This window comes from Oncorhynchus mykiss, chromosome 22, assembly GCF_057628025.1.
Source record: "Oncorhynchus mykiss isolate SJ-2025 chromosome 22, ASM5762802v1, whole genome shotgun sequence".
Classification (NCBI taxonomy): Eukaryota; Metazoa; Chordata; class Actinopteri; order Salmoniformes; family Salmonidae; genus Oncorhynchus; species Oncorhynchus mykiss.
In genome coordinates, this window is record NC_143043.1 from 28,763,242 (window position 1) to 28,790,785 (window position 27,544).

Genomic DNA, 27,544 nt, shown 5'->3' on the forward strand with positions numbered 1-27,544 from the left:
GTTGTTAAAGACCCACATCTGAAGCACAGACCGACATACTTCCAACATGAACACTCTGAGGACAAGTCAGAAGCAGAAAGTGAAATATTGAGCTGTGGGAGTCATTTGGGACTAAGACACACACCCACCCACCCCCACACCCAAACACAAAGGGGGCAGGAGAAAGACAGAGAGAAAGAAGGAGACAGAGGTTGCAGGTTGATAATGCGATATGATTTCAGTGTCATTCCCCCACTTAGGGAGATGGTGGATGTCTTGTGTGTTATGATAGCGAGCCACAAGAAAGCAGGGGAGGCTAGAGATATAACACTATGAATAACTAGAAGTGCTTCCCAATCCCTACTTCCATTTACCACAGCTGGTGCCAAATTAACACATTTAACAGCCTGTGTTTGGAACAGATGAAAAATGTGTGTGTGTGAGGGTGAAGGCACAAGTGTATAGTATGTTGTGTGTGGGAGTCCGTGTGCATAATAGCAATGGATCAGGGCAAAGAGAAGGGGGGGGGGATGAGCGGGGACGGAAATAGACAGAGAGATAGGTAGTCGGGAAGAAAGTGATAGAGATGAGAGAGAAAAAAAGAACAACAGAGTGTGAAAGCATGTACAAGAGAAAGGGACAGCAAGATATTGAGAAAAGGAGAGAGAGAAGGAGAGAAAGAGGTGCTTTGGCTGCTGCCCTGGGCCCTCTCTCTAAGCCCTGTTTAGGAGGCTTTGGAGCTCAGAGAGAAATAATCCCCCACTCAAACACACACAGCCGAGTCACACACAAACAGAGCTCAGACACACACACAGCCTAGATAAACCACAGAAAGCCAAGATGTGCACACACACAGAGTCTAAACACACAAACAGACCCTATATACACAAAGTGTGTGTGTGTGTGTGTGTGTGTGTGTGTGTGAGTGAGTGAGTGAGTGAGTGAGTGAGTGAGTGAGTGAGTGAGTGACACTATAGAATCACAGCCATGAAACATACACAAACACACACCCACACTTTGGCTGTCTGATCAATGTAGCTCCCCTACAGTAGAGCATAGCGGCATGACCACAGCACCGTGACAAGCACTTTGCACACTCTATCGCTTCACAAAGGAGGGAGGGAGGGAGGGAGGAGAGAAAGAATATGAGCCAAAGGGAAGAAGTGGGGTGGAGGGTGGGGGTGCAGTGGAGCAGAGAGAGAGAAGGAGCTAATGAAGGAATAGGCGCTAGGGAGATAGAGCAGGTAAGGAGGGAGGTAGAAGACGAGAGTGATTTATTTATCTCATTCTCTCTGTTCTCTAGGAAGGCAAAGAGAGGGAGAGTGAAGGAGTGGAGGAACGAGAGATAAATAGAGAGGGAATGGAAATGCAGGAGAGGTTGAGAGAAAGAAGAACAAAGAGATGTGAGGGCTATAGTAGTGGGAGAAGGACAGAGAGGAAGAAGGAGGGAAGAAGGAGGGAGAGAGTGAAATAAGAGAGGAGAGCGGAGGGTTAACAGATAGCGGTCTGGGGTTAGCGCAGGATGCAGTTTGTCATCTTCATCAGCTGACAGCGGGCGCAGAGGGAGGGAAGGAATGGGGGATGGAGGGATGAATGGGTGGGAGGGGAAGGGGGAGGGTTGACTCAGAGCCTTTGAGAAATGTTGACCCTGTATTTGACCCGCGTCTCTGTCTACATCGCCGCGACAACACGCGGAGCCGCCGCAGATAATCACTTACTAACCCAGACCTGTCAATCACACCATCCCCCTGGGAGGAGGGGAGGAGAGTCTTTTAATTTTAAAAACTCATTATCTAACCAGTCACAAAGTTAAACAAAAGAGATGGAGGGACAGAGAGAGGGAGAGATTGAGGGACAGAGAGAGGGGAAGAGAGAGGGAGCGATTGAGGGACAGAGAGAGGGAGAGATTGAGGGAGAGAGGGAGGGAGAGATTGAGGAACAGAGAGAGGGAGAGATTGAGGGACAGATTGAGGGACAGATTGAGGGACAGATTGAGGGAGAGATTGAGGGAGAGATTGAGGGACAGATTGAGGGAGAGATTGAAGGAGAGATTGAAGGAGAGATTGAGGGAGAGATTGAGGGACAGAGAGAGGGAGAGTGAGGGACAGAGAGAGATTGAGGGACAGAGAGAGGGAGAGATTGAGGGACAGAGAGAGATTGAGGGACAGAGAGAGGGAGAGATTGAGGGACAGAGAGAGGGAGAGAAGAAATAATGGAGGCAGAGAAGGAGGGAGAAAGGGACGGAGAGGTGGAACTTTTACCATCAGGACTGGGTTGGCGCCCCCCCCCTTGGGTTGTGCCGTGGCGGAGATCTTTGTGGGCTATACTCAGCCTTGTCTCAGGATGGTAAGTTGGTGGTTGAAGATATCCCTCTAGTGGTGTGGGGGCTGTGCTTTGGCAAAGTGGGTGGGGTTATATCCTTCCTGTTTGGCCCTGTCCGGGGGTGTCCTCGGATGGGGCCACAGTGTCTCCTGACCCCTCCTGTCTCAGCCTCCAGTATTTATGCTGCAGTAGTTTATGTGTCGGGGGGCTAGGGTCATATCTGGAGTACTTCTCCTTTCCTATTCGGTGTCCTGTGTGAATTTAAGTGTGCTCTCTCTAATTCTCTCTTTCTCTCTTTCTTTCTCTCTCTCGGAGGACCTGAGCCCTAGGACCATGCCTCAGGACTACCTGACAGGATGACTCCTTGCTGTCCCCAGTCCACCTGGCCGTGCTGCTGCTCCAGTTTCAACTGTTCTGCCTTATTATTATTATTCGACCATGCTGGTCATTTATGAACATTTGAACATCTTGGCCATGTTCTGTTATAATCTCCACCAAGCACAGCCAGAAGAGGACTGGCCACCCCACATAGCCTGGTTCCTCTCTAGGTTTCTTCCTACGTTTTGGCCTTTCAGGGAGTTTTTCCTAGCCACCGTGCTTCTACACCTGCATTGCTTGCTGTTTGGGGTTTTAGGCTGGGTTTCTGTACAGCACTTTGAGATATCAGCTGATGTACGAAGGGCTATATAAATACATTTGATTTGATTTGGCTGTTACAGTGACCGTATTGCCGCCACACCAGTGGTCATTAGTCATGACAGCATTCAAATTCCACGTGACCATTGAGTCACGGCAACTGCGCTCTGTAAATAAATGGCACTGATGGGCGTTAGTAGTGTTTGCAATCACAAACAAATACACTCCTCCAGGAACTAAAAATCACAGTTGGGAGAGTAAAACTAATTTACTAATTTAAGTGTTCAAACACAAACACACAGTTTGCCTAAGGCACAAAGCTCTGTGCTCTTTAGAATCTGAATCTTTCAGCAGTCTATTTATAAAGGCAGAGAAAGGGAGAGGGGTGTTTGAGGGCAATGGAAAGAAGGAAAGATAGAGGGACAGAGAGATAAAGTTGAAGTAGAGGTATCGGGATGAGATTCAATTTACATAATATGTACATCCACTTTTCAATTTACATTAGCAACGGGAATGTCACGAGCTGAGAGAGGGTTCGAGTGATGTTCTCGCTTCGAAGCTCAAATGTACCGTAAATGTCACAGGTAGCCAGTAGGTTAATGGCCCTGCTACACTACAGCCATCGGGCGTTCGGCCTTCATCCATTGAGGAGATGCTTCCTTTGAAATGAATGAAAGCTGCTATACGTTGCGCTCGTGATGCATCGCGTCCAATTGCAGCGTCCAAGCTCAAGGATCGCTATTGTTCAATTCTTGATGGCTGACACGTGCGTTCACTCTAGCATTCTAGTGAATATGCATATAGCCTCGACTATACACCACTGGTTATTTTACTGACATTGATGAAGTCAAGAAGCTACTAGCTAGCAGAAACTCTAGCTAGCTAGCTATATTGACGATGTTCACAATGTAAACAAAAACAACTTAAAGGATCATTTAGCACAACCACTAGCAACAATTCAATGAGTAGCTTTGTGAAAACTGGACCAAAGCTACTGTATTTAGGCATAGTCGATGAAATATATTAAAGATGCTCTTCCACTCTGCTCTTAAACAGCATGCTCTGTGTAGCAGGTAGAAAATGACTGATGGCGACGTGACACGTGTAGTGTAACTGAAGTGGACGTATGTAAACTATTCAAATAGCTAGCTATGCAAGCAACTTTTCATGCATCTCCCATATTACAGTCTTGATTAATGCAACAAAACCATAAAACAATCTTGAAAATTGCAACAATTCACAAGCATGGTTTATTTTCTCGTCCATGCTCAAATTTAACTGCAAGACAATAGCACAGCCAAAGTGGCACAGCTGGTAGCTAGCTAACGTTAGCTAACAACATTTGCGCCATCAAGTAACTTCCAGCATAGCAAAAATGTGTAACCCTCTCATATAAATATCAAGTACAGTAACATTATCATACAGTGTCATACATATGATACAGAGCTACAGTACCAGTCCAACGTTTGGACACACCTACTCATTCAAGGATTTTGCTTTATTTTTACTATTACTACATTGTAGAATAATAGTGAAGACATCAAACTATGGAATCATGTAGTAACCAAAAAAGTGTTCTTCAAAGTAGTCACCATTTGCCTTGATGACAGATTTGCACACTCTTGGCATTTTCCCAACCAGCTTCACCTGGAATGCTTTTCTTGAAGGAGTTCCCTCATATGCTGAGGACTTGTTGGCTGCTTTTCCTTCACTCTGCGGTCCAACTCATCCCAAACCACCTCAATTGGGTTGAGGTCGGGGGATTGTGTAGGCCAGGTCATCTGATGCAGCAATCCATCACTCTCCTTCTTGGCAAAAGAGCCCTTACACAGCCTGGAGGTGTGTTGGGTCATTGTCCTGTTGAAAAACAATAGATAGTCCCACTAAGCGCAAACCAGATGGGATGGCGTATCACTGCAGAATGTTGTGGTAGCCATGCTGGTTAAGTGTGCCTTGAATTCTAAATAAATCACTGACAGCGTCACCAGCAAAGCACCCCCACACCTCCTCCTCCATGCTTCACGGGGGGAACTACACATGCAGAGATCATCCGTTCACCTACTCCACGTCTCACAAAGACATTGTGGTTGGACCCAAAATTTGGACTCATCAGACCAAAGGACAGATTTCCACCGGTCTAATGTCCATTGCTCGGGTTTCTTGGCCCAAGCAAGTCTCTTCTTCTTATTGGTGTCCTTTAGTAGAGGTGTCTTTGCAGCAATTTGACCATGATGGCCTGATTGATGCAGCCTCCTCTGAACAGTTGATGTTGAGATGTGTCTGTTACTTGATCTCTGTGAAGCATTTAATTGGGCTGCAATTTCTGAGGCTGGTAACTCTAACGAACGTATCCTCTGCAGCAGAGGTAACTCTGGGTCTTCTTTTCCTGTGGCGATCCTCATGACAGCCAGTTTCACCATAGCGCTTGATGGTTTTTGCGACTGCACTTAACTTTCAAAGTTCTTGAGATTTTCCGGATTAAATGAACTTGTCTTAAAGTAACAAACTGTCATTTATCTTTGCTTACTTGAGATGTCTTGCCATAATATGGACTTGGTCTTTTACCAAATAGGGCTATCTTCTGTATACCACCCCTACCTTGTCACAACTGATTATCTCAAATAAATTAAGAATTAAAGAAATTCCACAAATTAACAAGGCACACCTGTTAATTGAAATGCATTCCAGGTGACTACCTCATGAAGCTGGTTGAGAGAATTCCAAGAGTGTGCAGAGCTGTCATCAAGACAAAGGGTGGCTATATATTTGTATTAATTTATTTGTTTAACACTTTTTTGTTTACTACATGATACCCTATGCATTATTTCATAGTTGTGATGTCTTACCTATTATTCTACAATGTAGAACATAGTAAAAATAAAGAAAAACCCTGGAATGAGTAGGTGTGTCCAAACTTATGACTGGTACTGGTAGGTAGTAAGCTTAACAAAATGTTTTTATCCTCCTCACAAACTAACTTACTCGCTAAGTTAGACAGCTAGTTAGCTGAATCACAGCTAGATTTCTTTTCAGCCTACCATAGAACAAACCATGCCTCATTGAATCAAAATACATGAAAATAAGCAAATTGCGACTGAAAATGTTAATTCACTGGGCAGTTAATGCTTGCGTTCCTGCTTGCTTTTGAATCTAATTCAATTATGGTGTTCTGAGACTCCCTTAAAGTTACAGCATCAACTTCTGAGATATGGACTTTTACTGCAATTTCTGACCAAAACTCAATAAAACAAGTCACTAATATTAAGAAATGCCTATACATTTCATTTTGCTCTGTCATTTATACTGTAGGAGTGATGGGCTCAACGAGACAATTCCCGTTTACACTGCCCTGCTTTGAGGGGGGCAACTGTCAGGCAAGTGTTGTGGGCGACCTCCCTTGAGGTAACGGTCGAGATATGAAAAGTGTGCATGTTTACATTACATTAAAACTGCATCCTGACCTCAGGATTTTTGGAGAATCTCCTTAAACTCTTGTCAATGTATAAAAAAAAGGCCTAAAAGGTGACAGGAGGACAGGAGTGGAAGCCAAACGTGAGACTGGACATACCATAGGGATGGAACCAGACATGCTTAAAATGCAGAAAAAGACACACACTGTCTCGACAATGACAATCTCTGGCTCAACTGTGTGTGTCTTACCTGTTGATGAGGGGGAACAGAGACACCAGGAGATAAACGGATGGATACCACTTCAACGGCTTTATCTCCTCAGCCAAAGACACCTGGAGAGACAGAGATAGCATTTAAATAAATACTTCACACACATACTATTTCAGAGGAGTGATAGATAAAGTCTAGATTTTGTATCAAGAGGAGACTGACAGTTGGCCATTTCCTATGGGAAAGAGAAAGAGAGAGCCATCTCCCTGGCAACATCAAAAGTGCCAACACAAGAGGTTCTGTCTCGTGTCAGCACCACCTGGTGTTTCACATACGTGTGCACGCACACACACACACAGTTTTGTATCGCTATACTTGTGGGGACCAAATAATTGATTCCCATCCAAAAACCTATTTTCCGTAACTCCTAACCCTAAATCTAACCCTAACCTAACCATAACCTTAACCCATACCTAACCCTAAACTTAATTCTAACCCTAATTGCAACCCTGACCCTAAACCTAACCCCTAAGCCTAAAATAGCATTTTTCCTCATGGGGAACATGCAAAATGTCCCCACTTGTCCCAATTTTCTTTGTGAGGACTTCTGGTACCCACAAGGACAGTTAAACAAAACACTACACACACACACACACTGTTGTGTTACTCTGTGAGAGATCAGACAGGGAGAAAAGGTGTGTGAAAATGTGTGGGGAAGACAAAAACAAACAGAATCTATGTTTGTTTATACTTAGTTTAGTTGTATATGTGCGCCAATTGTTCCTTTAATGAAAAATCTGTGTTTCCACGTGAACTAAATGCAGAGAAGTAGAGACACATCTGACAAGGAATTTTAAATGACACCGCCAATAAAATCAGATAAATTAAATGAACATGATTAAAACAAACAAAATAATGATTTCATGAATTGTAAACTTTAATATAAATGGCAAGGGGTTGGAAGTTCTGTGGTGGAAAGCTTTGACACACTACTTCAGAGGAGAGAAAGTCTAGATTTTGGATACACAGGAGACTGACACAGTTGGCCATTTCTTATGGGAAAGAGAGAGAGAGAGAGAGAGAGAGGAGAGAGAGATATAAAAATAGAGACCATCTCCCTGCCCGACATCAAAAGTGCCAACACAAGAGGTTCTGTCTCGTGTCAGCACCACCTGGTGTTTCACATATATGTGCGCACGCACGCACGCACACACGCACACGCACATGCACACACACACACACAGGGAGAAAGGGAGAGAATGTGTGTATAGTTGTATGTGTGTGCAAATTGTTCCTTTAATGAAAAATCTGTGTTTCCAGGTGAACTAAAGAAGTAGAGACACTTTTGACCAGATCGGACAAGGAATTTTAAATTACACAGCCTATAAAATCAAATAAACGCAATTAATACGATTCTAACAAAAAAATGACATTATTTAATGAATTGTAAACTTTGCTATAAATGGGAACGGTTTGGAAGTTCCCTGGTGGAAAGCTTTGACAGTCCGTTATTCCCGGTAGACTGTAGTGAGGATTGTAGCTGCCGGAAGTAGACAGGGCCCACAATCGATTTGCTGCTGAATTGCTTTTTTTCTCCTAAGTACGCGGGGAGTCTGGCCAGCGCCCCTCCTCTCTCTATTTCTCTCTCTCCATCTACAAGGACACACACACACACACACACACACACACACACACACACACACACACACACACACACACACACACACACACACACACACACACACACACACACACACACACACACACACACACACACACACACACACACCCGCCACCACGAGGCAGACCCACGAGCCTCCAGACTCTTCCAACCAGGCAAAAAATTAATTACTCACTAGATAGACCCCGAGGCGTGCTCGCGCTAACGCACGCCTTTTAAACAATTCAAATGAAAATCACGAGAGCCCCCCGGTGGTATTTGATCTCGCCTGTGTGTGTGTGATCTCGTTGGTGGGGGATTTTGGAGAAAAAGCTTCTAAGCTCCCACAGCGTTGCGGTACATTTTCTGCATAAATAAATGGAATGCGGGTTTAGCTGTTTAGGGATCGATTCAATCAGATCCGCTTTAGCCAACATCCGCATAGCGGTTGTTTAGACGGTGTCGGAACTGCGTTAGAGCCGTCAAATCCACAAGTGGCTCCTGGCATTATACTGTACCTAAAGCGGACATTGCCAATGGCTGCACGGAGTCGCATTAACAGAAATCCCATGCAGCCTTGTTAACAAGTTGGAACACTGCTATGTGAGATGTGATCTACACCTCAATTAGGATGACAGACGTAATCTACACCTCCGTTAGGATGACAGACGTAATCTACACCTCCGCTAGGATGACAGACGTAATCTACACCTCCGTTAGGATGACAGACGTAATCTACACCTCCGTTAGGATGACAGACGTAATCTACACCTCCGTTAGGATGACAGACGTAATCTACACCTCCGCTAGGATGACAGACGTAATCTACACCTCCGCTAGGATGACAAACGTAATCTACACCTCCGTTAGGATGACAGACGTAATCTACACCTCCGTTAGGATGACAGACGTAATCTACACCTCCGTTAGGATGACAGACGTAATCTACACCTCCGCTAGGATGACAGACGTAATCTACACCTCCGCTAGGATGACAAACGTAATCTATACCTCCGTTAGGATGACAGACGTAATCTACACCTCCGTTAGGATGACAGGCGTAATCTATACCTCCGTTAGGATGACAGACGTAATCTATACCTCCATTAGGATGATAAAACCCCTTATTTAGTTTAATAATTTTTACATTTGAGCATAATTATATCTATACAGCCTACATTTTCTCCTTTCGCACTTCTAGCAGAAGTGGGCGCGTGTGGCTTCGTGACAATGATTGCAAGCGCAGCTACACACCGATTTGACTACTCCAACGCAGTTCCACCTCCGACACGCCAAAACATCCGCTATGCGGGTGTCTGTTATCACCGGGTAACGCTTGATCTGATTGAAAACAGGCAACTTAGTCAATGTGAAAAATGTGCGTTGAGCCTGGTGACCGACCTTAACATATGGGGCTAGGCATCTCTATGTCTCTACTCCCCACTCAACCTGACACTGTCTCAGGCATGACCAACTAATCCTAAACCCAGAGGTCTTGTTGTGCTGGAGCACACACACATTACCATGAGAAAGATGAAGGACGTGATACTCCACCAACCACAACACCACCTAGGTTTTTAAATCAAACACCAGGACTAAGTAGAATACTACACAATGTTTGTGTTAAAAGATCTTCCATGTGTGCGGTGTTTTTAATCACAGCTCTCGCGTGTCAGAGGCCTGGTGCTCCTCGGGAGCGGAGGATAATGAAACAGTAATTATGCGCATGGCTGAGAGTCTGATGGCCCTCCGTTAATGACGCACATTAGCCACAGTAATGGGTAAATCCATTTGAATTCAATCACTTTTTGATAGCACCCCTTTTGATTTGAACAAAACCTTCCATACATATTTGCCCGTTGCAGAAGTGATCAGAAAGTGGCTTTTTGGACCTGAATGACAAAACATTAAAGAGATGAAAGTGCTCAAAGTTGACCCATTTTGCATACCCCACCATACCATAAAACATCCATGTCTTCATCACAGGAACATATAAACGGTAGAGATTGATATAATACCATTTGAAAGTCGAATTTGAATTGTATTCCCTTTTTAGTACATTTATCAGCCAAATCCTGACACCCACCAAGACTCTAGAGCATATTGTGTCTCAACTGATGGTGGCCACAACACAAACACCAACGATTATGTAAAGTATGGTCTAAGCTACAACATATGCAAATACGTGTTGTTAGATAATTGACATTAAAGGTAAAACAATGTCATAACTTGTATTAACATTTAGTGTTGAGAAATTATACCATATTTTGGCCACCTGTGTGTCAGCTTCAAAATGATATCAAACTCAACCATTGTATCTCCTCCAGTGATGAAGACATGGATGTCTCATGGTAGGATGGGGGATGCTAAATGGATCCACTTTGAGCACCTCTATCTCCTGAAGGTTTTGTCATTCAGGTCCAAAAAGGCACTTTCTGAACACTTCTTCCATGGGCAAACATGTCTGGAAGGGTGTTTCTGAACACTTCTTCCATGGGCAAACATGTCTGGAAGGGTGCTGTCAGAAAGGGATTCAATTCAAATAGATTGACCCTAATAAGAGCTTCTCTCGCTCTACCACACATGGAGCACAGAGAGCCAATGTAAAGGCGCACAGAAGAAGAACTGGGCCGTTCGCACTACCCTCTGTAGTGCCTTGCGGTCGGAGGCCGAGCAGTTGCCGTACCAGGCAGTGATGCAGCTGTAGAACCTTTTGAGGACTCATGCCAAATCGTTTTAGTCCCCTGAGGGGGAATAGGCTTTGTCGTGCCCTCTTCACGACTGTCTTGGTGTGCTTGGACCATGTTAGTTTGTTGGTGTTGTGGACGCCAAGGAACTTGAAGCTCTCAACCTGCTTCACTGCAGCCCCGTCGATGAGAATGGGGCATGCTCGGTCTTCTTTTTCCTGTAGTCCACAATCATCTCCTTTGTCTTGATCACGTTGAAGGGAGAGGTTGTTGTCCTGGCGCCACACGGCAAGGTCTCTGACCTCCTACCTATAGGCTGTCTTGTCACTGTCGGTGATCAGGCCTACCACTGTTGCGTCGTCTGCAAACTTAATGATGGTGTTGGAGTCGTGCCTGGCCTTGCAATCGTGGGTGAACAGGGAGTACAGGATGGGACTGAGCACGCACCCCAGAGGGGCCCCTGTGATGAGGATCAGCGTGGCGGATATGTTGTTACCTACCCTTACCACCTGGGGGCGGCCCGTCAGGAAGTCCAGAATCCAGTTGCAGAGGGAGGTGTTTAGTCCCAGGGTCCTTAGCTTAGTGATGAGCTTTGAGGGAACTATGGTGTTGAACACTGAACTGTAGTCAACAAATAACAAATTGGAGTGGGTCTAGGGTTTGCTCGCAGTACACGTCCTGGTAATCCGTCTGGCACTGTGGCCTTGTGAATGTTGACCTGTTTAAAAGGTCTTAATCCCATCGGCTTCTTCTCTGCGGAGAGCGTGATTACACAGTCTTCCAGAACAGCGTTATTTGCCTCGAAGTGATCATAGAAGTAGTTTAGCTTGTCTGGTAGGCTCGTGTGACTGGGCAGCTCTAGCTGTACTTCCCTTTGTAGTCTGTAATGGTTTGCAAGCCCTGCCACATCCGACGAGCGTCAGAGCTGGTGTGGTATGATTCGATCTTAGTCCTGTATTGACACTTTGCCTGTTTGAAGGTTCGTCGGAGGGCATAGTGGGATTTATTATAAGCTTCCAGGTTAGAGTCGAGCTCCTTGAAAGCGGCAGCTCTAGCCTTTCGCACAGTGAGGATGCTGCCTGTAATCCATGGCTTCTGGTTGGGGTATGTACGTACAGTCATTGTGGGGACGACATCATCAATGCACTTATTGATGAAGCCAGTGACTGATGTGGTGTACTCCTCAATGGCATCGGAGGAATCCCAGAACATATTCCAGTCTCTGATAGCAAAACAGTCCTGTAGTTCAGCATCTGCTTCATCTGACCACTTTTTTATTGATCTAGTCACTGGTGCTTCCTGCTTTAATTTTTATTTGTAAGCAGGAATCAGGAGGATAGAATTATGGTCAGATTTGCCAATTGGAGGGCGAGGCAGAGCTTTGTATGCATCTCTGTGTGTGGAGTAAAGGTGGTCCAGAGTTTTTTTCCCCTCTGGTTGCACATCTAACATGCTGATAGAAATTTGGTAAAACGGATTTAAGTTTCCCTGCATTAAAGTCCCCGGCTACTAGGAGCGCCACCTCTGGGTGAGCATTTTCTTGTTTGCTTATGGTGGAACACAGCTAATTGGTGGAACAATGCTGTCTTAGTGCCAGCCTCTGACTGTGGTGGTATGTAAACAGCTACGAAAAAAATACAGATGAAAACTATATAGGTAGATAGTGTGGTCTACAGCTTATCATGAGATACTCTTCCTCAGGCGAGCAATAGCTTGAGACTTCCTTAGATATCGTGCACCAGCTGTTATTTACAAAAATACATAGTCCGCCACACCTCGTCTTACCAGACGCTGCTGTTCTGTCCTGCCGTTACAGCGTTTAACCAGCCAGCTGTACGTTGATAGTGTCGTCATTCGGCCATGACTCCGTGAAGCATAAGATATTCTAGTAATGAATGTCCCGTTGGTAGTTTAATCTTCTGTGTAGGTCATCTATTTTAATCTCCAAAGATTGCATGTTTACTAGTAGAATGGAAGGAAGTGGAGTTTTATTAGATCGCCTACGAATTCTCAGAAGGCAGCCTGCCCTCTGGCCCCTTTTTCTTCACCTCCTCTTCAGGGAAATCACGGGGATCTGGGCCTGTTCCAGAGGAAGCAGCATATTGTTCACGTCAGGCTCGTTCAAGGAAAAAAAGGATTCTGCCAGTCCGTGGTAAGTAATCGCAGTCCTGATGTCATTTTCAGTCATAAAAGACGGTAGCGCCGACATTATGTACAAAATAAGTAAACAATAAGTTACAAAAAACGGCAATAAACAAACAAAAAAATACAATCGGTTGGGGACACGTAAAACTTCTGCCTTCTTCTACGGCTCCATCACAAACAAATATATGCATACAAACACACACGTGCACACATACACACAGCAGCTGTGTTCGTGACTGTAAGCAGAGCTACTGCTGAACAGTAAAGAAACACCCATTCAAGATAAAGAACAAGCTCCCAATGTTTTCTTTCTGAGAGCACTGTGTGTGTCTTTGTGTGTGTGTGTGTGTGTGAGCGCATGTGCGTTTGTCCGCTCTTTCAAATGGCCTGCGTCTCACTTGTCTGTGTGTGGGGTGTAGCCCACGTTTGTTGTAGACCTTGCGTCTAAGTGTGTGTGTGTGTCCCAGACACAGCACTGCGATTCAAGTCTCTGATAACCACCGTATTAGCCAAGTATGAATGTTGCCACGAGAGGGAGAGTGAGAGAGAGGGAGAGAGAGTGAAAGAGAGAGCAAAACAGAGCCAGAGAGAAAGACACAAGGGAGAGGGGGAGGAGGAGAGACATATGGAGTGAGTAAGAGAGAAATAACACACACAAGTGTGTGAGAGACGAGAAACGAGAGAGGGAGGAGGGAGGAGGGAGACCGAGCAAAAAAGAAAGAAAATAGAGCAAGAGAGCGGAAAAGAGAGAGGGAGAGAAAGAGAGAGACAGAGAGCGGAAGAGAGAGAGAGAGAGAGAGAGAGAGAGAGAGAGAGAGAGAGAGAGAGGAAAAGAGAGAGAGAAACAGAGAGAGCGGAAAAGAGAGAGAGAAACAGAGAGAGAAACAGAGAGAGAGCGGAAAAGAGAGAGAGAAACAGAGAGAGAAACAGAGAGAGAGCGGAAAAGAGAGAGAGAAACAGAGAGAGAGCGGAAAAGAGAGAGAGAAACAGAGAGAGAAACAGAGAGAGAAACAGAGAGAGAGCAGAAAAGAGAGAGAAACAGAGAGAGAAACAGAGAGAGAGCGGAAAAGAGAGAGAGAAACAGAGAGAGAAACAGAGAGAGAGCGGAAAAGAGAGAGAGAAACAGAGAGAGAGCGGAAAAGAGAGAGAGAAACAGAGAGAGCGGAAAAGAGAGAGAGAAACAGAGAGAGCGGAAAAGAGAGCGGAAAAGAGAGAGCGGAAAAGAGAGAGAAACAGAGAGAGAGCGGAAAAGAGAGAGAGAAACAGAGAGAGCGGAAAAGAGAGAGAGAAACAGAGAGAGAGAAACAGAGAGCGGAAAAGAGAGAGAGAAACAGAGAGAGAAACAGAGATAGAGCGGAAAAGAGAGAGAGAAACAGAGAGAGAGCGGCAAAGAGAGAGAGAAACAGAGAGAGAGCGGAAAAGAGAGAGAGAAAGAGAGAGAAACAGAGAGAGAGCGGAAAAGAGAGAGAAACAGAGAGAGAAACAGAGAGAGAGCGGAAAAGAGAGAGAGAAACAGAGAGAGAAAAACAGAGAGAGCGGAAAAGAGAGAGAGAAACAGAGAGAGAAAAACAGAGAGAGAGAGGAAAAGAGAAACAGAGAGAGAAACAGAGAGAGAGAGCGGAAAAGAGAGAGAAACAGAGAGAGAGACAGAGAGAGAGCGGAAAAGAGAGAGAGAAACAGAGAGAGAGAAACAGAGAGAGAGCGGAAAAGAGAGAGAGAAACAGAGAGAGAGCGGAAAAGAGAAACAGAGAGAGAAACAGAGAGAGAGCGGAAAAGAGAGAGAGAAACAGAGAGAGAGCGGAAAAGAGAGAGAGAAACAGAGAGAGAGCGGAAAAGAGAGAGAGTTGAGGATGGCTAGAGTAGAGTGAGGGAAATGGCCACAGGCAGCAGTTTGAGATACCCATCAGGGGCTCTGTTTTACACCTGCTGACACACACACGTACACACACATACACACACAGTAGAAAGCAGTGGCTAGGTAGCAGCAAGAGAGAGAGGGGGGGGGGGGGGGGGCGGGGGTTGTTTTAGAACATCACACAGCGCGTGCATAAACACTCATAAATATTAATGTCCATGAACCTGGCCTGCTGCTTTATTCATACTCTCATTCTGAGTGTGTGTGTGTGTGTGTGTGTGTGTGTGAGACAGAGATAGAGTGAGAGCTGATGATTAATTCATGCGTTGAGTTACACAGATACCCTTTACAAACAGACTTTACGGTATGGTGCCTTGTAAGAAAAAAAAAAAGGCAATTTTTTTTAGAGCCCAATTCATAAAGTCCCATTCGACCCAATTCATAAAGTCCCATTCGACCCAATTCATAAAGTCCCATTCGACCCAATTCACAAAGTCCCATTCGAACCAATTCATAAAGTCCCATTCGACCCAATTCATAAAGTCCCATTCGACCCAATTCATAAAGTCCCATTCGACCCAATTCATAAAGTCCCATTCGACCCAATTCACAAAGTCCCATTCGAACCAATTCATAAAGTCCCATTCGACCCAATTCATAAAGTCCCATTCGACCCAATTCATAAAGTCCCATTCGACCCAATTCATAAAGTCCCATTCGACCCAATTCATAAAGTCCCATTCGACCATACTCTTGCCAGGATAAGCTTCTTATATCTCCCGTACACATGCCGGCAAGTTTAGGAGTGAGCCGATGTGGGTGGACATCTATTTGAATAAATCCATTGAATATACACAATCACAATCCATTATTCATTTGTTTTTTCAGGTCCTAAGAAACATAAGACTAATAAAATGTATTTTCTAATGAATAGAATGGCATATTTTCAGTTTAATGATGTAACTGGTCTGTGCAGCCTATATGCTACATGGCTGATCCATGAACATGAAATCAATAGTTATTATGTTCATTAAACAGACAAGACAACTCTTAGGCTACCCTGATCACAGTCAACACACATTTATTTTACAGTAGGCTAAGAATATAAAGAAATATAAAAAATAATAAAAATAATATTTTTCCCACACAACTTGCATCATGGCAAAGTGTGGAACCACTGACATATTAAAAATAGGTGATATTTTGAAAGAGCCCAAGGCAGCCCCATGCTTTTCCGATCCACATTTCATCTCTTTCCTACCCTCACTTCACTTTGTTAGGGAGCAGGCGTAGGGTCTTCCATTGAAAGCATCTTCATCATGATATTGACAGAAAATAATAGTCTGGTGTTATATTTCACAACCTGCGCTGTCTTTTGGAGTTGCCTAAAGGCCTATGGGATCGAGGAAAATAATAGTCCGACACTTGATTTAGGCTCCATTATGGCTAAATGTTTCTCATCAGTGACAGACGAGCAAACGAATAGATGAGCTACACCACCTGCACTTATTTTCCCAGACACAGAATTAACCAAAGACGAATTCAGTCAAATAAAATCACATTGATAGATTAAGACAAATCACAGGCTTTTGGTCGGGAGTACACCTAGGCTTAAGTGAAAAATAATCCACTTGTTAAGCTATATACTACAGTATGCTATATACAGTGCATTTGGAAAGAATTTAGACCCCTTGACTTTTTCCACATTTTTGTTACATTACAGCCTTATTCTAAAATGAATACAAGTTTTTATTCCCCCTCATAAATCTACACACAAACACCCCATAATGACAAAAGAGAAAACAGGTTTTTAGAAAGTTTGGATAAAAAAAGAAAATAAATTAAATAACTAAGTATTCAGACTTTTTGCTATGAGACTCAAAATTGAGCTCAGGTGCATCCTGTTTCCTTTGATCATCCTTGAGATGTTTCTAAAACTTGATTGGAGTCCACCTGGGGTAAATTCAATTGATTGGACATGATTTAGAAAGGTACACACCTGTCTATATAAATTCCCACAGTCGACAGTGCATGTCAGAGAAAAAAACAAGTAATGAGGTCAAAGAAATTATCCATAGAGCGCAGAGACAAGATTATGTCGAGGCACAGATCTGGGGAAAGGTACCAAAACATTTCTGGAGCATTGAAGGTCCCCAAGAACACAGTGGCTGTTATGGAAGAAGTTTGGAACCACCAAGACTATTCCTAGAGCTGGCCGCCCGGCCAAACTGAGCAATCAGGAGAGAAGGGCCTTGGTGACCAAGAACCCAATGGTCACTCTGACAGAGCTATAGAGTTCCTCTGTGGAGATAGGAGAACCTTCCAGAAGGACAACCATCTCTGCATCACTCCACCAATCAGGCCTTTATGGTAGTGGCCAGACAGAAGCCACTCCTCAGTAAAAGGCACATGACATCTGCTTGGAGTAAAGGACTCTCAGACCAAGAGAAACAAGATTCTCTGGTTTGATGAAACCAAGATTGAACTCTTTGGCCTGAATGCCAAGAGTCACGTCTGGAGGAAACCTGGCACCATCCCTACGGTGAAGCATGGTAGTGGTAGCATCGTGCTGTGAGGATGCTTTTCAGCGGAAGGGACTGGGAAACTAGTCAGGATTGAGGGAAAGATGAACGCAGAAAAGTACACAGAGATCCTTGATGAAAATCTACTTCAGAGTGCTCAGAACCTAAGACTGGGGGTGAAGGTTCACCTTCCAACAGGACAACAGCCCTAAGCACATCAAGACAATGCAGGAGTGGCTTTGGGACAAGACTTTGAATATCATTGATGTGTCCTATATGGAGCATTGGTGGCAAATCTGATGGCAAATCTGATGGCCAAATGGTAAAGAACATCTAGCCGCTCGAGAGCACCCTTACCTGCCAATCTGTAAATTGCGTCTCCGTAATCTAATATGGGTAGAGTGGTCATCTGCATCAGGGTTAGTTTGGCAGCTGGGGTGAAAGAGGAGCGACTACGATAGAGGAAACCAGGTCTAGATGTAACTTTAGCCTGCAGCTTTGATATGTGCTGAGAGAAGGACAGTCAGTATACAGTCTAGCAGTGACTACCTCAAGCTCCAAACCCTCAGAGGTAGTAATCACACCGGTGGGGAGAGGGGCATTTTTATTACCAAACCACATGATCTTTGGGTTGGAGGTGTTCAGAACAAGGTTAAGGATAGAGAAAGCTTGTTGGACACTAAGAAAGCTTTGTTTTAGAGCATTTAAGACAAAATACAGGGAGGGGCCAGCTGAGTATAAGACTGTATCATCCGCATATAAATGGATGAGAGAGCTTCCTACTGCCTGAGCTATGTTGTTGATGTAAATTGAGAAGAGCGTGGGGCCTAGGATCGAGTCTTGGGGTACACCCTTGGTGACAGGCAGTGGCTGAGAGAGCAGATGTTCTTACTTTATACACTGCACTCTTTGAGAGAGGTAGTTAGCAAACCAGGCTATAAAAAAAACTATAACATACACTCAAAGCACGGGGTCAGGGGTACAACTGCTCCCTGGCGAGTAAGAATCTACCCAACAGGACCTCAGCTAATCCAACATACACTCTAATCCACACAACGGCCGCGCGTGTGTGTGCGTGTGTGCGCGCGCGCGCGGCTTAGATTCCAGGAACATTTCAGTAGATGAGGGAACTCATTTTAAAAACCAATCAATGACTGACTTGAGTAATGAAAATGATGGGTCTTTACCTTTCTCCTCTCCCTCTCTGGGTTGAAGGTGCCAAACCACGACTGCATCTGAGGAAGGAGCACAAAGAACACACTGTCGGAGTCCCGTTTGGTAGACACACACAAGTACTTCACCTGAGACTGGAGGAGAGTTAAATAAGCCTCATTTAATCCACTGTCAGTCAAGGCTGAAGCGCATTCAGGGAACGAGCGCACGCACGCACGCACACACACACACACACACACACACACAGCTACTCAAAGCTGAGGTAGACAGGGCATGCTTTAACAACCAAAACAAAACATGTACAGCTCCCACCTCTCCAAAGAGCATTACTGATCACAGCTGAGTCTACCACTAAAGGGACGGGGGAGGGGGGGATAGAGAGGGAGATAGAGAGAGGGTAGAGAGAAAGAGATACAGAAGCATAGAGAGAATGAAAAAAAGAGAGAACGTTGGATAGATATGGATAAAAAAAAGAAGAGACAGACACGGGTGGCCAGCCCAGACATCTCAAGAGAGGAGACTAGATTGTTCATTCTTTCTTTCTCTCCCTCCATTTCATCTCGGGGGAAGTCCAGCAACAATAGAAAGCTCAATCGGGAATCAGCTACTCCTCAAGACACACACACACACAGTGTGTGGTTTACACAATCAAGAGCAATCTAAACAGAGGAGTCTGTGAAGAGCCTCTGTCAGCCATGGACGCGCACACACACACACACACACACACACAAACACATATACTCTGACACACACATACTCTTACACAGAGACAGAGAGAGAGCGACAGAGAGAGAGAGCGACAGAGAGAGAGAGCGACAGAGAGAGAGAGAGAGAGAGAGAGAGAGAGAGAGAGAGAGAGAGATCGGCACACATTCATTCTGTTCAACTATTTAGCAACTCAGCGTTGCCATGGTTTCTCTGTCTGCACTACAGCTCTCGTCATTGGATGTTTGTGTGTGTGTGTGTAGTCGTGTGTTTGTGTAATTTCTACCTGTATATGTGTGTGTGTGTGTGTGTGTGTGTGTGTGTGTGTGTGTGCGCTAGGAGGTTAGAGTGAGGATGAGTGTTTATTTACACATGAGAGAGAGAGTCAGATAGCATGAAAGAATGATAGACAATGGCCGCCTATCTAACCACCTTAGACAAAGGTTGCTTGTGTGTGTACGACAATGATGTTGTCTGTCATCTACCCTTGCATAGAAGCATGTGTGAGAATCTCTAATTTCGTTGATGAATCCTCCTCATGAGAGCTAGAGGATCCCCTCCTGCACACAAAGAATTCCTTAAAAGAGCTAGGTTTCCATCCAATTGACGACAGATTTTTATGTGAATATTCAAAAAGTCACATTTTTCCCACCAGAGACGTGTTTCCATCAAATGGACTTGTTGTCAAATGGACTTGTTGCGGATAAAAGCCTGTGTCTGATGACGCATATAAAACTGACTTTTGTGAATAAATTCCGAACAAAAAATACAAGTTAAATGGATTTTCATTGAATTTTCAACTGTAGGTTTTGACCCCAAAATTTTTGCATTTAGCGAATGTGCCCACTCTGGTATTGGCACGTACGCTCTAGCTAACAGCTCGCAGATATAGCCTACATGATGAGATTATTATGGACAAAAGACCAAGATTATTTTAAATTGAACAAAAAGTAAAGTGTTGGTTTCAGGTTTTACGAGCTGAAATAAAAGATCCCAGAAATTGTTCATACGCACAAAAAGCTTATTTCTCTCAAATATTGTGCACAAATTTGTTCACATCCCTGTTAGTGAGTATTCCTCCTTTGCCAAGATAATCCATCCACATGAAAGATGTGGTATATCAAGAAGCTGCTTAAACAGCATGATGATTACAGAGGTGCACCTTGTGCTGGGGACAATAAAAGGCCACTCTAAAATGTGTAGTTTTGTCACACAACACAGTGCCACAGATGTCTCAAGTTTTGAGGGAGCGTGCAATTGATATGCTGACTGCAGGCATGTCCACCAGAGCGGTTGCCAGAGAATTGAATGTTAATTTCTCTTCCATAAGCAGACAATGTCGTTTTAGAGAATTTGGCAGTACGCCCAACCGGCCTCAGAACCGCAGACTGTGTGTAACAATGCCAGCCCAGGACCTCCACATCCGGGAACGCCTAAGACCAGCCACCCGGACAACTGATGAAACTGTGGGTTTACACAACCAAAGAATTTCTGCATAAACTGTCAGAAACCGTCTCAGGGAAGATTATCTGTGCGCTCGTCGTCCTCACCAGGGTCATGACCTGACTGCAGTTTGGCATCGTAACCGACTTCAGTCGGAAAATGCTCACCTTCGATGGCCACTTGCACACTGGAGAACACTGAATCCAGGTTTCAACTGTACCGGGCAGATGGCAGACAGCGTGTATGGCGTCGTGTGGGTGAGCGGTTTGCTGATCAACATTGTGAACAGTGCTCCATGGTTGTGGTGGGGTTATGGTATGGGAACGCATAAGCTACGGACAATGAACACAATTGCATTTTATCAATGGCAATCAATGCACAGAGATACCGTGACGAGATCCTGACGCCCATTTTCATGCCATTCATCCACCACCATCACTTCATGTTTCAGCATGATAATCCACGGCCCCATGTTGCAAGGATCTGTATACAATTCCTTGAAGCTGAAAATGTCCCAGTTCTTCCATGGCCTGCATACTCACCAGACATGTCAGCCATTGAACACGTTTGGGATGCTCTGTATTGACGTGTACGACAGCGTGTTCCAGTTCCCGCCAATATCCAGCAACTTCACACAGAAGAAGAAGAGGAGTGGGACAACATTCCACAGGCCACAATCAACAGCTAGATCAACTCTATGCGGAGGAAATGTGTCGCGCTGCATGAGGTAAATTGTGGTCGCACCAGATACTGACTGGTTTTCTGATCCCTACCTTTTTCTTCGAGGCATCCGTGACCAATATATCTGTATTCCCAGTCATGTGAAATCCATAGATTAGAGCCTAATGAATTGAGTTCATTTGACTGATTTACTTGTATGAACTGTAACTCAGTAAAATCTTTGAAATTGTTGCATGTTGCGTTTACATTTTCACCACCCTGTGAAGTTCATCATAACTTTTTTCATCTGTAGCCTAATAAACCAGCTTGGTCTCATAGACTAGACGTAACATAGTCAATGTAAATCCAGGATATTAAAATGAGTATGATATATCACATTTGGTATGGTCACATAAGACAGGTTAGTTAAGGCAAAAACTAATGTAAGGTGGTTGGTCGGGGTGGATCGGTAGGCGTATAAGTGTTTCCACCACCATTTCTCACATAATTCATTTTACAGACACAAAAAGATCCCACCTTGTCTAGCGTATCTTGTTTTGTGGACATTTGGAAAGTTTACAGACAAAGTAGCTTTTCCCATCAAGCCTGTCGTGACATTTTTATCCTTTACTTGCATGATAAGGTTGGATGGAAAACGGGTTTCTGATCAAATGATTCTGGATATGTTCTATCCTGCTTTCATAAACATCTGAATTATTAATAGTTTGAGCTCCTCCTAGTTAATTTTCCTAATTTCTCCATCTCTCTATCTTTTTATCTCTCTTCCTCCCTCGCTTTCTTTTCTTTCTCTGGTCCGCCTGACTTTCTTATCCTCTCTCTCTCTCTATTCCTTTGCCTCAAAGTTTTAGAAATCATTTCAAGTGAGACCGTCTGCAGCTGTGAGGAGATAAGACTTGAGCTCTTCATAAATATGATCGAAAGAGAGAGAACTAGAGACAGTGAGAGAGAGAGAGAAATAGAGAGACAGTGAGAGAGAGAAATAGAGAGACAGTGAGAGAGAGAGAACCTAGAGACAGTGAGAGAGAGAGAGAGAGAGAGAACTAGAGACAGTGAGAGAGAGAGAGAGAGAGAGAGAGAGAGAGAGAGAAAACTAGAGACAGTGAGAGAGAGAGAGAGAACTAGAGACAGTGAGAGAGAACTAGAGACAGTGAGAGAGAGAGAGAACTAGAGACAGTGAGAGAGAGAGAGAACTAGAGACAGTGAGAGAGAGAACTAGAGACAGTGAGAGAGAGAGAGAACTAGAGACAGTGAGAGAGAGAGAGAGAGAGAGAACTAGAGACAGTGAGAGAGAGTGAGAGAGAGAACTAGAGACAGTGAGAGAGAGAGGGAGAGAGAGAGAGAGAGACAGTGAGAGAACTAGAGACAGTGAGAGGGGGAGAGAGAGAGAGAGAGAGAGAACTAGAGACAGTGAGAGAGAACTAGAGACAGTGAGAGAGAGAGAGAACTAGAGACAGTGAGAGAGAGAGAGAGAGAACTAGAGACAGTGAGAGAGAACTAGAGACAGTGAGAGAGAACTAGAGACAGTGAGAGAGAACTAGAGACAGTGAGAGAGAGAGAGAACTAGAGAGAGAGAGAGAGAGAGAGAGAACACTAGAGACAGAGAGAGAGAGAGAGAACACTAGAGAGAGAGAGAGAGAGAACTAGAGACAGTGAGAGAGAGCGAGAACTAGAGACAGTGAGAGAGAGAGAGAGAGAACTAGAGACAGTGAGAGAGAGAGAACTAGAGACAGTGAGAGAGAGAGAGAGTGAGAGAGAGAGAGAGAGAGAGAGAACTAGAGACAGTGAGAGAGAGAGAGAGAGAGAGAACTACAGACAGTGAGAGAGAGTGAGAGAGAGAACTAGAGACAGTGAGAGAGAGAGGGAGAGAGAACTAGAGACAGTGAGAGGGAGAGAGAGAGATAGAGAGAGAGAGAGAGAGAACTAGAGACAGTGAGAGAGAACTAGAGACAGTGAGAGAGAGAGAGATAACTAGAGACAGTGAGAGAGAGAGAATAACTAGAGACAGTGAGAGAGAACTAGAGACAGTGAGAGAGAACTAGAGACAGTGAGAGAGGGGGAGAGAGAGAGAGAACTAGAGACAGTGAGAGAGAGAGAGAGACAACTAGAGACAGTGAGAGAGAACTAGAGACAGTGAGAGAGAGAGAACTAGAGACAGTGAGAGAGAGAGAGAGAACTAGAGACAGTGAGAGAGAGAGAGAGAACTAGAGACAGTGAGAGAGAGAGAGAGAGACAACCAGAGACAGTGAGAGAGAACTAGAGACAGTGAGAGAGAGAGAACTAGAGACAGTGAGAGAGAGAGAGAGAACTAGAGACAGTGAGAGAGAACTAGAGACAGTGAGAGAGGGGGAGAGAGAGGGAGAACTAGAGACAGTGAGAGAGAGAGAGAGAGAGAGAGAGAGAGAGAGAACTAGAGACAGTGAGAGAGATAGAGAGAGAGAGAGAGCGAGAGAGAGACAGTGAGAGAGAGAGAACTAGAGACAGTGAGAGAGAGAGAGAGAGACAGTGAGAGAGAGAGAGAACTACAGACAGTGAGAGAGAGAGAGAGAGAGAGAGAGAGAGAGAGAGAGAGAGAGAGAACACCAATTCCAATTCACACCAATTCATTTACACCAATTTTCATTTATTCCCTTTATCATATCTGTGATAAAGGGAAGAGAAGTCAGTCAGTCATTCAGTCTTCCTGCCTCCAACACTAACATACACACACACAAAAGGAGCTTTGACCCACACACACACTGACCAGGAAAGTAAAATTTATGTACAGTACCAGCTGTGTCCGTGTGTTGTGTTGTCACTCAGGTCAGACAGCACACTACTGCTGCCCCAGACTGTGTCCGTGTGTTGTGTTGTCACTCAGGTCAGACAGACTGTGTCCGTGTGTTGTGTCGTCACTCAGGTCAGACAGCACACTACTGCTGCCCCAGACTGTGTCCGTGTGTTGTGTCGTCACTCAGGTCAGACAGCACACTACTGCTGCCCCAGACTGTGTCCGTGTGTTGTGTTGTCACTCAGGTCAGACAGACTGTGTCCGTGTGTTGTGTTGTCACTCAGGTCAGACAGACTGTGTCCGTGTGTTGTGTTGTCACTCAGGTCAGACAGCACACTACTGCTGCCCCAGACTGTGTCCGTGTGTTGTGTTGTCACTCAGGTCAGACAGACTGTGTCCGTGTGTTGTGTCGTCACTCAGGTCAGACAGCACACTACTGCTGCCCCAGACTGTGTCCGTGTGTTGTGTCGTCACTCAGGTCAGACAGCACACTACTGCTGCCCCAGACTGTGTCCGTGTGTTGTGTTGTCACTCAGGTCAGACAGACTGTGTCCGTGTGTTGTGTTGTCACTCAGGTCAGACAGACTGTGTCCGTGTGTTGTGTTGTCACTCAGGTCAGACAGCACACTACTGCTGCCCCAGACTGTGTCCGTGTGTTGTGTTGTCACTCAGGTCAAACAGCACACTACTGCTGCCCCAGACTGTGTCTGTGTGTTGTGTTGTCACTCAGATCAGACAGCACACTACTGCTGCCCCAGACTGTGTCCGTGTGTTGTGTTGTCACTCAGGTCAAACAGCACACTACTGCTGCCCCAGACTGTGTCTGTGTGTTGTGTTGTCACTCAGGTCAGACAGCACACTACTGCTGCCCCAGACTGTGTCCGTGTGTTGTGTTGTCACTCAGGTCAAACAGCACACTACTGCTGCCCAGACTGTGTCCGTGTGTTGTGTCGTCACTCAGGCCAGAATCAGGGGGATGGCAGCTATGTGGAGCATGCCGGTATGTTGCCTCCAGGCTGCCCATCAACACAAAAACACTCCCAACAGGAGAGGGATAGAGGGAGGGAGCGATAGGGGGAGGGAGGGATAAACTGAGTTTCACCCCCACTGGTGGCTTGTAGTCACTGGTTCTCTGTGAGCTCTCTGACAGGCAAACACACACACACTTTCTCTCTCGCGCGCACACACACACCAATTTTTCCCCTGGGATTGTTTTAAGCAGCAGTGGCAGAGTTAGCGGGAAACACTGCACACTGAGGTGAATTTCACAGAGACATCCACTTCAAGATAAACTGAGTGCACAACCATTGGCCACACTACATTATGACCGTGTGAACATGACATATGGGAAGGTGGGCTCACCCTCTCATTGGCTACGTAGATTATTCTGGCGTAACAGCAGATCATGAGGAAGATGAGGGTGAAGAGTGGGACGTACCATCTGCAGGGTGGGGGGACAGAGGAAAATGCATTACACACAAGAGGGCCATGTCTTTACATGAAATCAACACACATTTAAATGTGATTCTCCCATTGACTTGAACACAAGAGTTACTTCAAGAGCATACACTAACTAAAGAGGAAGACTGACGGGTGGAATGGTAATGACCTCTCAGGCCTGGGAGCCTAGGGCCAGGAGTTTTCCCTGGTCAAATCATGTAGTCAAGATAAACTCCTGGCCCTGGTATAATCATAAAACACCAGGAGTGCAGTGAACTCTGCAGTGAACTCTGCAAAGCCAGTAAAAGACAATAATCTAAAACATTTAACTCCATTTATTTAGTATAGGTATTTGTTTAGGTTAGATATCCTTCAGCCACCTCTGATTCAGCACTTGTGTAGAGAAGTAAAACCATAGCGCAATAGGTAAGTACTAGGGTTTAAATGTGATTCTCCCATTGACTTGAACACAAGAGTTACTTCAAGAGCATACACTAACTAAAGAGGAAGACTGACGGGTGGAATGGTAATGACCTCTCAGGCCTGGGAGCCTAGGGCCAGGAGTTTTTATCAAAACAGGAGAGAACGAGAGAGGCGGAGAAAGTGAGAGAATAGCGGGTAATGAACGGCATTCTTGAGCGATGGAGGAGGTCAAGAAAGGATGACAAAAGGGACACAACTTCAGAAATGCATGGTATTTCTGCTAAGATGTGTGACAGAGAACGAGAGAGAGAAAGAACGGGTTCACAGCTTCAGAGGAGTGTCACCCGCTCAGAAAATGACCAGACAACAGGCCCCAGAATGCCAGGACTCTAACCACTACCCTACTCTCAGGGCCTCAAGAGTACCTTAACTCATCAAAGCACTTCTGCTCCTCAGAATGGAACACATCATAACAGACCATTCTAAGGCTGTCCCTGTTGCTGTACATGTAGATAGACAGACCATTGTAAGGCTGTCCCTGTTGCTGTACATGTAGATAGACAGACCATTGTAAGGCTGTCCCTGTTGCTGTACATGTAGATAGACAGACCATTCTAAGGCTGTCCCTGTTGCTGTACATGTAGATAGACAGACCATTCTAAGGCTGTCCCTGTTGCTGTACATGTAGATAGACAGACCATTGTAAGGCTGTCCCTGCTGCTGTACATGTAGATAGACAGACCATTCTAAGGCTGTCCCTGTTGCTGTACATGTAGATAGACAGACCATTCTAAGGCTGTCCCTGTTGCTGTACATGCAGATAGACAGACCATTCTAAGGCTGTCCCTGCTGCTGTACATGTAGATAGACAGACCATTCAAAGGCTGTCCCTGTTGCTGTACATGTAGATAGACAGACCATTCTAAGGCTGTCCCTGTTGCTGTACATGTAGATAGACAGACCATTCTAAGGATGTCCCTGCTGCTGTACATGTAGATAGACCGACCATTCTAAGGCTGTCCCTGTTGCAGTACATGTAGATAGACCGACCATTCTAAGGCTGTCCCTGCTGCTGTACATGTAGATAGACAGACCATTCTAAGGCTGTCCCTGCTGCTGTACATGTAGATAGACAGACCATTCTAAGGCTGTCCCTGCTGCTGTACATGTAGATAGACAGACCATTCTAAGGCTGTCCCTGCTGCTGTACATGTAGATAGACAGACCATTCTAAGGCTGTCCCTGCTGCTGTACATGTAGATAGACAGACCATTCTAAGGCTATCCCTGCTGCTGTACATGTAGATAGACAGACCATTCTAAGGCTGTCCCTGCTGCTGTACATGTAGATAGACAGACCATTCTAAGGCTGTCCCTGCTGCTGTACATGTAGATAGACAGACCATTCTAAGGCTGTCCCTGCTGCTGTACATGTAGATAGACCGACCATTCTAAGGCTGTCCCTGTTGCAGTACATGTAGATAGA

The 27,544-nt window shown here is 45.0% G+C and overlaps 1 protein-coding gene across 4 annotated transcripts in view; it reads right to left on the reverse strand.

Annotated features, from left to right (window-relative positions):
• The window catches only part of si:dkey-100n23.5 (cyclic AMP receptor 1), a 102,111-nt gene that overhangs the window by 35,165 nt on the left and 39,402 nt on the right, over nt 1–27,544 (reverse strand). For 2 of the 4 annotated variants that reach the window (XM_036959564.2, XM_036959566.2), the window contains exons 9-11: nt 25,559–25,637; nt 18,615–18,662; nt 6,598–6,680 (exon numbers count right to left, since the gene is read on the reverse strand). In XM_036959564.2, coding sequence (XP_036815459.1) covers nt 6,598–6,680; nt 18,615–18,662; nt 25,559–25,637 — 210 coding nt within the window. The remainder of the gene's footprint in view (nt 1–6,597; nt 6,681–18,614; nt 18,663–25,558; nt 25,638–27,544) is intronic. The other 2 variants (XR_016490581.1, XR_016490582.1) reach the window with 1 other exon arrangement.